The sequence below is a fragment of the Dromiciops gliroides genome, chromosome 1 (assembly GCF_019393635.1).
Source record: "Dromiciops gliroides isolate mDroGli1 chromosome 1, mDroGli1.pri, whole genome shotgun sequence".
NCBI classification, from domain to species: Eukaryota; Metazoa; Chordata; class Mammalia; order Microbiotheria; family Microbiotheriidae; genus Dromiciops; species Dromiciops gliroides.
The window spans coordinates 152,153,835-152,168,961 of record NC_057861.1 but is presented as its reverse complement, the minus strand read 5'-3'; the positions used below and the strand labels follow the sequence as shown (position 1 = coordinate 152,168,961).

The following is a 15,127-nucleotide window of genomic DNA, read 5'->3' as shown; positions in this document are numbered from 1 at the left end:
AGTGATAGATATGTGTGTGTCCATGTTATGAGATGCCTCTGACCGGCATCATAGAAATCCAAGCAAGAGAATTTTGTCTTTCATGATAAATCATCTACATCGATGATTCCCCACATGACACTCATTATAACTGCATTCTCCACCAGCCAGATTTTCTATTGTATTCTAATGCTGTTTTTGATGAGCCTCCACCCATCCCCCATGCTCTCCTCCAAGCAATCTTCTTAGGAGTGGAGCCTTGTGCTGCAAGTTGTAGTCTTATCCAGACAATACCCTGGGGTTTCCCTTGTTCCTTTGATTCTGGGGTGGTCATTTATTTATTTTTTTTATGACTGCAAACATATGTAGTTTAAATTCATATTCCAGCAACTTTGGTATGGCCCTGGGGCATTGCATTCTCCTCCCTCTTTGTGGTATGTGTGCAGTCATGGAACCATTGTGCATTAATCAATAAGTGTAGAGAAAACTTCTCTGTTGCTTCATTTGTAAGAAACAGAGAAGTCTAGTACTTAGTGATTCACAGAATCTTAGATTGAGAGCTGGAAGGAAAATTGAAGGCTATTCCCCTCACTTTACAGATGAGGAGAAGCTAAGTGACTTGCTCAGGGTCACATAGATTCATGTCTAAGACAAGATTCTGAACTTTTTTTTTCTGAATCCAGGTTTGATATTTAGTTCACCGTACCACTTAGCTACACACTCTGCATCCATAGGCAATTGTGGCCATTAAGGGAGTCAAAAAGTTTGGCCTCACCTGAAATTTAGTGTCCCAAATCTCTTTATATGTGGTAAATACATCTTTTCTAGAATATTTATTGTAGCATCCCTTTCCCCCTCACCCCCTTTCTACATCTCAGAACCCATCAATATTATCTCTCATTCTCTCCTCCTTTGTTCAGTCTCCAATGACATAACAGAATGTTCTGTTTCTTTCTAAAGTGAATCTCTCTCCTTGTGTCCTTCATTCACTTCTCATCTCCTCCAGTAGATTGTCCACTCCCAGTCATCTTCCTCTCTCTATTTTTCATTCTCTCTCCCTGCTATCTATATACACACCCAAGTTTACCAATTCTTAGAAACCTTCAAGGAACCCTATAATCCTTTCAAATTATAATACCATGTTTCACTTCCCTTTCTCAACCAAATTCGTAGAAAAAGCCAGCTAAGCTTGCCCCATCCACTCCCATTCCTCCCACTCCTCCTCAGCCCTTTGCAATCTGGCTTCAGATCTCTACACTGCTTGCTCTAAGGTTGCCAATAATATCTTAATTGCCAAGTATGATTATCCCTTCTCAGTCCTCATTCCTCTTGATTTTTTGACAGCATTCAAGTTCTCTCATCTTCTGGATATGCTCTGTTCTCTAGGTTTTTGTGACACTTCTCTGCTCTGTTTGCCCTCCTACCAGTCTAACTATTCCATCTCAGATGGTCCTTAGTCCCAAAACTCTCTTCTCTCTATACATTCTCAATGATCTTGTGCTCTTGGGTTCAACTCTCACTTATATGTGGATCGGCATTTGTGTAGCAAAGTGGCATGCTAGACTTAGAATTGGCAAAATCTAAATTCTTAACCTGCCCCATACAGTTAAATAGTGCTATGACCTCACCCTGGACAAGTGTTTTAACTTCTCCTGGCCTTTGTTTCTTCATGAGTAAAACAGGTGTAAAAATGGCACCTGCCTTATAGGGTTATTTAGAAGATCAAGTTCAGTACTATTTAAAGCATTTTGTAAACCTCAGTACTCTAAATTCTTACTATTACTATCATGATGTGGACACACACACACACACACACATTTATATTTCTTGTCTCTCTCCTAAAGTCTAGTTCCATATCACCAAATGTCTGTTGGACATTTCTGAATTGATGCCCTGTAGGCATCTCAAACTCAATATGTCCAAATAGAATAGAATTTATTTTCTTTCCCTTCAAACTCTCCTTACTTCCAAATTTCCATATTTGTATTGAAGGTACATTCATGCTTCCTGTCACCCAAGTTCAGACTCTTGCAGCTGCAAACTCCAAGGAATTTAAGACCCCAAATACGCCCTCTCCTTCATCTACTATGTCCCATAGTTGCCATGTTTTATTAATTTTACTTTCAAAACTTCTCTTGTAACCATACCCTTTTCTCTGTTTACATGACTACCAACCTAGTGCAAGGCCTCATCATCTGTTACCTGGACTGTTGTCATACTATATGTTCTGGCCTCAAATCTCAATCCATCCCACACACAATATAAATTTCTTTAGGCACATATCCAATTTCCAGAATTGACTGTAGTATGAATACAAAAAGTGTCAGTTAAAGAAAAAAAAGGTCTGGAGAGTAGGGTAATAACTATGTAATAGCACTAGCTATTTGGTTCAAAAGCTATTCCTTACCGTGCCCTACTTTTGTTGTTGTTCTTGGGCAGGAGTGGGGTGGTCAACTGTAGTTATGTCTTCATGATGCCAGAACATATGGATTGAGTGAAAAAATTCAGTATCTCAGATCCAGATGGCTTGTCCAAAGGTCAAACAACTAGGCACTTTGAAATATCTATATATTGACTGATTTTTGTTTTGTTTTGTTGTTTATCCAAATGTTTACTATGATGTAAACATAGGCAAACCTTCTATTCACAGAATGTAATGATACAGTAAGAGAGAAGAATACAAGCTTATCTTTACTATCTTTTCTGTATCTAGATGTTGCATGTTGTTGCCTCCATTAGACTTGGAACTTCTTGAGAGCAGGGGCTGTCCTTTGACTTTCTTTGCATCTCTAGTGCTCAGCACAGTGTAGGTTCTTATTAAATGTTTATGGATCGAGTATCTAAACTATTTCCCAGTGAATCTGAATTGGCATACCACTTTTTCTGCCTTGGAATATCTCTTATTTGAGAGGCAGCATGGTATAGTACCAGGGAGATATATAGTCAAGATTGGAATCCACTCCAGATGCTTGATCCTAATCCTTGGCAAATCACTTGATCTTTCTCAGTCTCACTTTTCTCCTCTGTAAAATGGGAATTATAAAATTCTTTTTTTCTCCAGATAAACAATTTTGATTAAAAGACATTTGACATTCTTATCATTTAAGTCAGTTTTAAAATTTATTCTTTGAAAATAAAATTTAAGAGTTTGGACTCTCAGGTCAAAAATTGCACACTAATTAAGTAGATGAGCTTTATATAACTTAATTTTTTTTTCTTTTTAGTGAGGCATTTGAGGTTAAGTGACTTGCCCAGGGTCACACAGCTAGTAAGTGTTAAGTGTCTGAGGCCAGATTTGAACTCAGGTACTCCTGACTCCAGGGCCAGTGCTCTATCCACTGTGCCACCTAGCTGCCCCTAACTTAATTATTTTCATCTTGGTCTTAAAATTTGGAAAGGAAGCACCCATCTTAGAGGTAGAGAGCCACTAGGTTGTATGCATAGCCGGATGTAGTTACTCTTAAGGATTTGGGAATTGGGTGGATGGGATGGGATGGGGAAAGGGTAATTTCCAGAATTGACTATAAGGTAAATCAAAAGATAGAAATTAGAAAAAGAATCTAGAAAATAAGGCCATTTCTATGTAAGTATTCTAACTGCACTGACCTCAGAGTTGTAAAGATTGATGGAGATTATGCATGTTAAGAACTTTGTTAACCTTTAGTTGCTATATTAAAGTCAGTTATCAAGTACACCTTTAAGAGATCTTAAAAATGGTTTGGGGCAAGATATTAAAAAAGAGTAATTTTTAGCTTTAATACTTATAAGACAACTTTATTTGGACTTTTAAAATTGCTATTAACATTTTTCTCCATTTTCTCCACTTTTACTTTGTCCTACATCTTTCTAAATCTTTCTTCATTTCTATATATTATATTTTATAATGTTTTAAAGGCTCTGCAGTAGGGAAATATATATGTGGTACATATAAAAGGAAGCTATAGTAGAAAACAGTTCTTTTGGCTGAGATTCAATTTTAGAAACGTATTTCTTCATAAGGAGTTTAGGGATATAAAACATACATTAAGAATTCACTAGTTGGGGCAGCTAGGTGTCACAGTGGATAAAGCACCAGCCCTGGATTCAAGTAGGACCTGAGTTCAAATCCAGTCCCAGACACTTGACACTTACTAGCTGTGTGACCCTGAGCAAGTCACTTAACCCTCATTGCCCTGAAAAAAAAAAGAATTCACTAGGTGAAAGGAGTTGAGACACATTGGAGAAAATGTGTTCTAGTAGAATGTTCTTGATAGAGCAATAATAATAACCCCCTCCACATCCAACCTATCTTCCATAGCATGAGTGAGGGGGGGGAAATGGCAAAATAGAGGAATGTACGTCCTAAGACCCTTAGGGTACCTGTGAAGGCTTGAATAAACTTTCCTGACATACATCAACAATGGTTATTGCAAATAGATACAAATTAAAGGCATTTACAGGGGAGATTTATACATACACATATATACACATGTTTATATACACACACACATATAAACATAAATACACATGTGTTTGTGAGTATAATATATACATGTGTGTGTTAAATGTGTATATACCCACACGCACATACATTACTACTCTCAATACAGATTATAATTACTAAAATAAGGTTGAATTGGCTACATTTAATCTCTTCAAGTCATTGATGAATCATGAGATACACATGGAGGTATGTGCCTGATCCATCATTTTGGCTATGTTGATAAGACACTAAATTAGTTTAGTGAAAGGCCCATTTTTGTGGCTTATTAATATATGTACATGTTTTTGTTTCCATTCTGTTTTCCAACTTCCCTGTAACCTTGAAGTGAGGACAGTACCTGGCTTATAGTAGATTCTGAATAAATGCTTGCTAAATTGAATGGAATTGGGTGGACCTGCTAGAACAAATTAAACATTTTATTTTAAAATGTAGTAGGTCTGACATAGTGGCTCTTTAAAAAGTTCTAAATACTTGTGTTCATTGACTTATCCTAACTATATGTATATTTAATAGCGTGGACTTAAGCCTGGGCCAGTTATTACTTCTCTTCCCCTTAATAACTCTGATTTAGGGCTCTTTAAGTGAGGGGCTCATCATTTTATCTATTTTTTATGTTGATAGACCAGATGTTTATAATGTTATGGCTTATGAAATGTCAAAGTCTAACAGTTTCTTCTAACATCATCAATTCTCAACTGAGAAAATGTAGGCTGGAGACTTAGAAAAAGACTATAGTGTTTAGTAAAAAAAAAAAGTGACTAGGGCTTCTATCACTCTGAAATAAAGTGAAGGAAAACACACACACACACACACACACACACACACACACACACACGCTTCTCCTTTGGGTGGTCCTTTCCTTTTTTCCCTGCTGTTAAATTTATAACTCTTCTACTAATACTGGCTGTCCCAAGTGAGCAATATTACATTAAATGTCTTTCTTACATTTGTTTTTTTTCTAGTTACTTGATATTTCAAACTGGAAATCCACAGACATCTCCAACTCAAAGTGTCCTAAATTGAACTCATTATGCATTTCCCCAAACTCTTCTTCTGAACTTCTCTATTTCTGTTGAGGGTACCACCATCCTTTCAGTTACCCAGCAACACAAACATTACCCTTGACCTCATTTCCCCTTATATCCAATCAGTTATAAATTCTTGTTACATCTATCTCCACAAATCTTTAATTCATCCCCTTTTCTTCCCATACATGGCCACCAATCTAGTCCTTAAAGTTCTTAAAACCTGTTGCCTGGATAATTACAATAGCCTCCTAAATGGTTTCCCTTCCTCAAGACTCTTCTTCAAACCATCCTCTGCATATAATTTTCCTTCAGTGCAAGTTTGACCATGTCAAAAATATCAACTCTTGTTTTTAGGGGGGGTGCTTTAAAAACCCTTCACAACCTAGACTCAGAATACCTTTCCAACTTGCCAATATATTGAGATTGATTCTCCTCTTCTTGTATAGTTTAGCCAAATTTATCTATTTAAACAAGACAAGCCATCTCCCTTCTGTGTCCCCTTGTGCTGGCTGTACCTCATGTAGTCCCTCCTCACCTTTGCCTTTTAGTTTCCTATGTTTGTGAAGCTCCTCTTTGGAGAGAGAAGAGGAGAGGAAGGAGGAAAAGAGGAGCAATAGGAGAGAGAGAGAGAGAGAGAGAGAGAGAGAGAGAGAGAGAGAGAGAGAGAGAGAGAGAGAGAGAGAGAGAGAGAACTGTTCTGTATAGGTTCACTGTTAAGCCTGTGACTATTAGTCCATGTTTTCCCTTTCATATTTTCCCTGTGTGTGGTACACTTCTTTATAGTGAACACTTATTTAAAATGTTACAAAAACAGCTTATTTTTCTTTATCCAAAGACAAAAGCCATTGTAAAAGTAAGTATGGCAAATGAACAAAATTTAAAGAGAATAGGAAACTCCTAAGGGTAACCAATGTCATTTACCAAGCAGTAATTAGTCAGGGGAGGGTGAGGAAGTAGAAGGGGGGGGTGCTAAATTTATCAGGTCTCAGTAGTAGCACTGGTCATGGATCAGTAATCCTAACTAAAGGTCCGACTGCTCATGATTATACGTAGATATGTAGTTTGGCATAGCAGAGCCCTTCACTTGCAGTGAGCTGGCCTCTAGTGCTGGCCCAGGACTGCATTTCCAGGGCTTCTTCCACCCCCAAGCCTTTAGCCTTCCATGATTATTCAGTCCCTCTTTCTAACTGGGAAAAACTACATTTTCCATCAGTTCCCTTTCTCATGAGGGTTTTTTTTTTTTGGTCCAGTTTTTTTCAGTCGTGTTCAACACTTAATCACTCCATTTGGGATTTTTGTGGCAAAGATACTGGAATGATTTGGCATCTTCTCCAGCTCATTTTACAGATGAAGAAACTAAGGCAAACAGGGTAAAGTGACTGGTCAAAGGTCACACAGCTAGTCAGTGGCTGAAGCTTTATTTGAACTTAGGTCCTCCTGACTACAGACCCAATGTTCTATCCACTGCCCCACTTAGCTGTCCACCAAGAAAGGCTAAATTCTCTTAAATGGGGTGGGGGGTGTCTTGAGTTGCATCCTCCATAATTTTCAGAGCACAATATAAGCTCCTCATTCATTAATATGTCTAAAAATATAACACACACATGTATGTGGCATAGTGGATAGAGCACTCAGCTTGCAGTCTGAAGGATCTGAGTTCAAATGTGTTCTTAGACACTTCCTAGACATATGTCCCTGGGCAAGGCATTTTATCTGTGTCTTCCTTATGTCCCACAACTGTAAGATGGGGATCATGGTAGCACCTATCTTCACCTATTGTGAAGATGAAATAATATCTGTAACGTGTTTAGCATAGTGTCTGGCACCTAGTAGGCATTTAATGAATGCTATTCCATCCCCCTTCCCTTTATATATATACATGTGTATGCATCTCTGTACAATCTGTCTCCCTGATCAAATGTAAGCACCTTGAAGGCATGGAATGCTTGGTTTTTTTGTCTTTGTATCCTCAGCACCTAATACAGAGTAAGTATTTGATAAATGCTTTCTGGTTTTCCCCTTCCCCCTCCTTATCCTTTATGTAACAAAAGAAACAATTTTGATTAAGAGAGAGTGAGGTACAATTAATTATGACTTACAGTTATATATGGGCACTTTCTAGCTCAGTACAAATATAGAAATCAATTGATAGCAGCAGTAACTAGGTGACACAGTGGATAGAGCACTGGGCCTGGAGTTGGGAAGACTCAACTTCCTGAATTCAATTCTAGCCTTTGACACTAGCTGTGTGACCCTGGGCAAGTCACTTAACCCTGGTTACCTCAGTTTCCTTATCTTTAAAAACGATTTAGAGAAAAATGGCCAACTACTCTAGTATCTTTCTCAAGAAAACCCCAAAAGAGGTCATAAAGTTAGTAAGTGTCAAGTGTCTGAGGCCAGATTTGAACTCAAGTCCTCCTGAATCCAGGGATGGTGCTTTATCCACTGTGCCACCTAGCTGCTACCTTAATGGGATCTTTGAAAATGTGTTTTTATGGGAGACTGTTGCAGAGCACAATTACCTCCATAGGATCACAGTTTTGAGATAGAGTTGTGGTCTTGGACAGTCAAAATTCAAGGAAAAAAAAGCTTAAAATGAGTTTTGACAGCACCAGTTCTTAACCTGGATTCAGCCTGGATATGGCTGAAAATGACTCGACAACAACATCCATAACTAAGTTGGGGACATAATGCTTAAGAGTAACCACAAAGACATACATATTCCTTCATATAGCTTTACTTTTCTATCAAGTTGAGTCTTCAGATGAATCCATTTAGATCTCCTTTCTCCATAGACTCAGAGGGAAAGTGAGGGGAAACATTACTGTTTACTCCTTTACTTGCCCAAGAGAATAGAAGGAAAAAGTGAAAATTACCTGATATTCTGATCACTGGAGCTGAGGGGTGGAACAAGAACACTGTGCGTCCTTCCATCTTCCATCCCTTCACTCTAGTCAGGTCACATGTAATTATTTCTATTCTTAGGAGAGTCTTAATGTCTTGAGCTGTCCTACTTCCTGAAGACTGAAATTGTAATGATTCCTTGTATTGTACTCTTTATTCTAGGCCAGGTCTTGAGGGTCCCCTTTATGATGGACATAGCAGTTTTGAATTCAGGAGATTGAACCCTGTTAACAACAGAAGGTCACTTCCTCACACGAGTCCTTGCTGGCCCTTTAACTGCAGTCTCTTGTTATGACAGGGTTGAGTGAGAAAGCAGCATATTATTGTACCTTCTACCAGCTCTCCTTCTTTTCCCCATTCTTAACTGCAAGGTCAATCGATAATTACTGTATTACTACTAAGTATAATGAAACCAGTAGACTTCTAACATGATTTTGTTTTTTATTTTTTTAAAAATTCTGTTTGAATCGACAGAGTTGATTTGAGACAGAAATTTTTGTTCTTGTTCTATACAATAAGTCTATTTATTGTATAGCTTATATTAAGCTATATTCCTTCTGTGCTCTCTCACATTTACTTTTCATAGTTTATCTTTCAAGATCTAAGGCTTGGAAATAACTGAAGACTGGGACATACTTATGAGGAAATTTGCCTTAAGTAAAAGTAATTTTCTCCCCATATCAACTATCTGAAGCTACCTATCACTTTTGTGACCATGAAAGCTATTTATCTTCTCTGTGTCTCAGTTCCTTAATATGTCAAGTGGAAGGGGTAGGTGCAGTAGATGTCCTCTAAATTCCCCCCAACTCTAAAAGCTTATGATACTGAAAGTAAATTGGGCAAATTTCCCTGCTTCTTGATTTCATCGTTTAGGGATGGATTTTTTTTTGTCCTATGTGCAAGAATGAAAAAAATGAAAATAAATCCTTTGAATGAGACTGTAAGGATTCTTTTATGTTTACCGTTCTATAATTAATCAGAGTTTCCAAAGGAGCAAGTTAAAAATATTTTTCTTATTTTCAAGTGGCAAGGTAATGCAGTAGAATTTAGCTTTAACTCTATTTAAGCTGTTCTTTCCTGTTTGTTTCTCTCATCTCTCAGAGAAACTGTCCCGATCTTAGTCTGTTTGATGAATTTAGTTTTCCCATTTACCAGCTAGCATTTATATGTTAGTTTGATATTTGCAAAGTTCTTTACAGATGTTACCTCATTTGTTCCTTACAATAGGTCTGTGAAATAGACACATACTATTATTACCTCATTTAACTGATGGGGAAACTGAGGTTTGTGCACTTGGCTAGTACGCATCTGAGACGTTATTTGAATCCAGGTTTTCCTGACTCCAGTAGAAGCACTATATCTGAGATGGTACATGGGTGTCACATTTGGAGCTATTTAATTCATTTCAGGTGTGAAGGGTTTGTTTTTGTTGTTGTTGTTATTGTTGTCATTTTCAGTTCTGTCCAATTTTTCATGACCCCTTCTGGGGTTTTCTTGGCAAAGATACTGGAGTGGTTTGCCATTTCATTCTCCAGTTAATTCTACAGATAAGGAAGCTGAGGCAAACAGTGTTATGTGGCTTGTCCAGGGTCACACAGCTAGTAAGTATCTGGGGCCAGATTTGAACTCAGGAAGATGAGTCTTCCTGACTCCAGGCCCAGTGCTCTATCTACTGCACCACCTAGCTTCCTGTTAAGGCTTAGGCTTTGCCTTTAGTCTCCAAATTTGAAAGGAACTTCAGGCAGTTTCTTAAAAAGATTCTCATACTCCAGTGCCTGCTTATCTTGATTATTATAAATGAAGGCTTTCCCACTTTTCTTTCAAAGTAAAACCTTCCCAGAGGAAAGTGCATGAAATAGGTTGTTTCTTGAGATCCTTTGCAGTCTAATGATTTTGTAATTATGGATTAATTACTTTGAATTAAAAACAATTTCTAGAGTACCAAGGGCTAATAAAATGAAGCTTATGCATCTCTAAGTCTTATAGTAAATTCTATCATGTCCTTCAGATATAAAAGGACAATAACATGGGACTTGATAGCAATATTACCAATATTTAATTTAATGGAATCTTATACAGCAGGTGTATATACCACCAAACATTGTTAATTGGATCTTTGTTTTTTGTTTTTGTTTTGTTTTCTTGGGGGGCGGGCAATGAGGGTTAAGTGACTTGCCCAGGGTCAAACAGCTAGCAAGTGTCAAGTGTCTGAGGCCAGATTTGAACTCAGGTCCTCCTGAATCCAGGGGCAGTGCTTTATCCACTGCACCACCTAGCAGCCCCCTTAATTGGATCTTTGAAAATGTGTTTTTATGGGAGCCTGTTGCAGAGCACAATTGCCTCCATTGGATCACTGTTTTGAGATAGAGTTGTGGTCCTGATCAGTCAAAATTCAAGAAAAAAAGCCTAAAATGAGTTTTTACAGCAGCAGTTCTTAACCTGGAGTCAGTGAACTGGAAAAAAGAAAGGAATATTGTGATAACAATATTTCAGTACAATTGGTTTCCTTTGTAATCTTATGAATTTTGTTTTTCACACTTAAAAACATTATATTGAGAAAGGGTCCGTGGAATTCACAAGACTGCTAAGGGTATCTATGGGACAGCTTGGTGGCATAGTAGATAGAGAAATTAGAATCAGGAAAAATCTAGCCTTAGACACTTAACCAATGTATAACTCTGGGCAAGTCATTTAACCTCTGTGTGCCTCCATTTCTTCATCTGTAAAAAGGGAACTTACCTTCCAGGACTGCCATGAAGATAAAATCAGATATTTGAAAAGTGCTTTGGAAACCCTAAAGTATTATGTAAATGTTAGTTATTATTATTTATTATTATTACAAAAAGGGTTTTAGAAGGAACAGAGACTAACCTAGGAAATTGAGGGGTATATTCTGCTTGTTGGGGGCCTGTTGAAATACCCCCTACCTATGAAGATCTTGCATCCCAAGTCATCAGAGGAAAGTATGGCTGATGGGCAGCAAGTAGAGGAGAATTTAGAATTTAACCCGGATAGAGAAGTAACAGAGAGGTAATATGGGAGGGAGACAGATAAAGGAGGTGGCTAGCCGATGGAGGAGAAGCACAGATGAATTTGGACTCCTGAGGGAGTGATGAAGAAAGCATTGGCTGAGACTGAGGGAAGGGGTCACAATCCAGTGACATCCTGGAAAAGGAATGGGAAGTGGGGCTATTTCCTTCTTTTACTTTAGTACCTAGAGATGGTGAATTTCAGATGAGTTTGGACTTTGTGTCTTAAAAAATTAAATCTAGCTTCCACACCTTAGAAAGGCATCATCTGTTTTTTCATAGGAACAAAGCAATCGAAAAGTACTGAGTCCCAGTGCATCTTACTGAAGGAGAGACAAACTGGTTAGAGGAACCAAATCTTTCCTTACTCCCTTCAAGAAACTGTACAAAAACCAAGGGGAAATGCCTATGAACTTTCCAGTGTTCACTTGGGCCTGAAAGAATCGTGAATTATTTAGCTGATTTGAAATAGGTACTGGGCCTGAGCCATGCTAGTTTATAGGGTTTGGCCAAACTACTATATAAAAGCTTCACAATTTAGATTAGAGTGTGGTTATAATTTATTAATGATTTCGCTGTAGTTGTTAATCTAGTTTTATATAGAGGATGTCTATATTTTGACACCTCTTCATTAGAGTTTTGTGTGTACAAATATGCTATGTGGAAAGAACTTCTAGTCCAACAGTGGCTTTTTCCATCACATCAAGCATGAATGATATCATCTTTGAATATGAGAAATAGCTGTACGGTTAGCTTATATGGCACCAAATGATCATGTCAACAAAATTATGGATCATCATTAATTAGTTGCTTTGTTAATCTAAAATAACATGAATTATTACCAATTTGGAGGACTAAACCCTGCTTTTCAATGAGGCATGCTTTTGCAAAGAGTCCAAAAGGTATTATAACAATCCGGTATCATTGACAGAATTTTATGAATAATTAACAACTTAATGTTAGGAAACGTTTACAGATACCTGCAGAAATGATTTTATATATGTGTGGTTATGAAAGAAAAGAAGAGGAGGGAATAAAAGGAGGAGAAAAAGAGGGAAAAGTTTAAGAGGAAAAAGTGATACCATTTTTGTAGTGTTTTATAGTTTTCAAACTACTTTTAGATACATTATCATGTTCAGAACAATTGTACAATTCAGATATTATGGTACCCATTTCATAGACCAGGCAAATGCATCTTGGGCCAGTTAACATGGTTTGTTTAAGGTCAAACAGCTAACAAATGCTAGATCCAAGACATCAGAAGATGTCGAATGAATGAATAAGCATTTGCTAGGCACTCTGCATGCGTCAGGCAATATTCTAGGTACTCAGGAAATAAATACAAAACTAAGATGGTCTCTGACATCAAGCATCTTGCATTCTAATTGTAGAGAAAAATGTATTTAGGGGAGTGGTGACCAGGGAAGACAGTTTTTGTTTGGAGTGTTACAAGGGTGGCAAGTTGATCCATTTGCAAAAACTAATGATATTGTAGATTGAATTATCATTCCTAGGATTATACCTATGAAGTGGCAGGATATATGGTAAGATATTTTTGCAGTTCTGCAAAAGAAGGAAGAAATTAAGAGGTGGAGTTCTCTTGTCTATAGTCTTTTTAAATTCAACAAATCACTCATGCTCCATTTGGTAGGTGGTATGATAGATGGATATATGTAAACATCAGCCACTCCAACAATGCCTTTGTATAGAACTGCCACAAAGGAATAGCTGGGGCTGTTCTGTACAGAGAGCCAAAAGTAATGGTGCAGTCTCCATTGATACCAACTGTACTTCCTCAGTGTGATTAGTGTCCTTGAGCAAACTCCTGCTACATCTGTGAATCCAGAACTCGGTATCCAGCAGATGTGTTGATGAACAACCCCAGTAACTTTGTTCCTGTGTGTTTCTTGTGTCCCTATAGATCTATGCCTACGTCTTTGAAAACATCAAGTCGGTTCAATTAGAAGCTCTGCTGCTGTCTTTGCTGAGCATCGTGGTGCTTGTTCTTGTTAAAGAGCTCAATGAACAGTTTAAAAGCAAAATTAAAGTTGTCCTTCCTGTCGATTTAGTTTTGGTAAGTAGGAAATCAACTATTAGGATTTCTGTAGTACAAAGCTCACAGTTGTTTGAGGAATCTGCCAATGCTTACTATGTTGTCTATGGTTACCCACAGCTACACCTGTCTCTCATTAAAGGCAGGACTAATTTGCGTGGCTATACATTAATGTAAGAACAGGAAACAGTTTGAGTAAATAATTAAAAAAAGAAGTCACATATGTTTCCAATTTATAAAGCATTGCTCATATGGTTGTGATTTCTCACACAAGTACAAGAACATATAACCTAAGATGTAGCACTGTGAGACTCTTTTGAAGGCTACACTTGAAAGGTTGTCGGCATGATTCTTGGCAAAGCAATATGAAGATGGTGTTGAAAATCCCTGACCAGTGTTTACTGAGCTGGTATATAGATGTCATGGCTAATGTCCAGGAAACTGACAAATAGATATAAATGATCATCAAATTAAACTTTGTCAATGGGGCCCATGTTGGCACTTATGCTATCTATATAATGGTGTTTTTATTTTTAGTGTCTGCTGTGTTAACTAGGGGCTGTTAGCATAGTAAGGTGATGTTTGTAAAACCTGGAAAAGCGTCCAGATTTTCTAATGTTTAAAATATTTACTTCTAAGAATATTTGCTTTTTTTAAAAAGTAGTCTGATATTCGAAAAGCCTTAAATGACCACAGTTAAATAAACAATTAGGTCAAGAAGTGTCGATGCTAGCAAGGTCTCCCAATTCATTGATTGCTAATTAACATTAGCAAATTAATGGACATTTACTCTCAACACGTGCATTGGGAGTGATGTTTAAATGATCTTTGGCTTCATTATGATATCCCTTCATAATGTCAATACTTTATAGAAATTTCATTAATTTGTAAAACTAGAGATTAGTATATTAATTGCCAGTCCCTTTCCATCTTCACCTCTTTTCTGACTACCACTCCTACCACTCTAATGAAACTTCTCTTTCCAAAGCCACTTGCAGACCTTCTAATCACCAGCCTCTTACTCCTTGTTTTCTGAAACATTTTACTCTGTGAACAACTCCCATCTTCTTGATACTCTTCTTACCTTAGTTTTTGCGACCCTGTACTCTCATTCCCCTTTCATGTCTCTGTCTCTAGTCAACTTGTCATCTTCTAACCGACCCTTAAACAAGAGTGTTTCTCAAGGTTCTATCATAGACTCTTTTCTCTTTACACTCTTCTTTCTTTGTTGATCTCATTTTCTCCCATGGCTTCCATGATCACTCTTATTCAGACCACTCCAAAATACCTATTTCCACTTCCTACCTCTCTCCCTTTAATCTCTCTTCAGATCTCATTTGATGTGTCCAATCATTTATTGAGACCCTATTTCGATGACCCACTGGCATCTCAAACTGAACATATCTAAGACTGAACTTGTTATCCCCCCTCTCCCAAATCTATCCTTCCCCTACCCTGTTAATGGATTCACCATTAACATTAACACTGAGGAAAACTGACGGGTCTCAAACCCATGAATTAATTAAGGGGATGGCTACTCCAAGCATGCGAAGACTTCCCCTAGTGTAATGGGTGAATGATAATAATTTATTCCAAACAACCATGAAAGTAGCTGAAACAGGTACTGTGAAGCACTTAGAGCTTGGCCATA

General features: G+C 37.6%; 1 protein-coding gene across 1 annotated transcript in view; it reads left to right on the top strand.

Moving 5' to 3' along the window:
• SLC26A7 (solute carrier family 26 member 7) overlaps nucleotides 1–15,127 on the top strand; it is a 191,476-nt gene that overhangs the window by 101,979 nt on the left and 74,370 nt on the right. Inside the window, exon 5 of the mRNA XM_043976873.1 lies at nucleotides 13,345–13,497. Within this exon, the coding sequence (XP_043832808.1) occupies nucleotides 13,345–13,497 (153 nt within the window). The remainder of the gene's footprint in view (nucleotides 1–13,344; nucleotides 13,498–15,127) is intronic.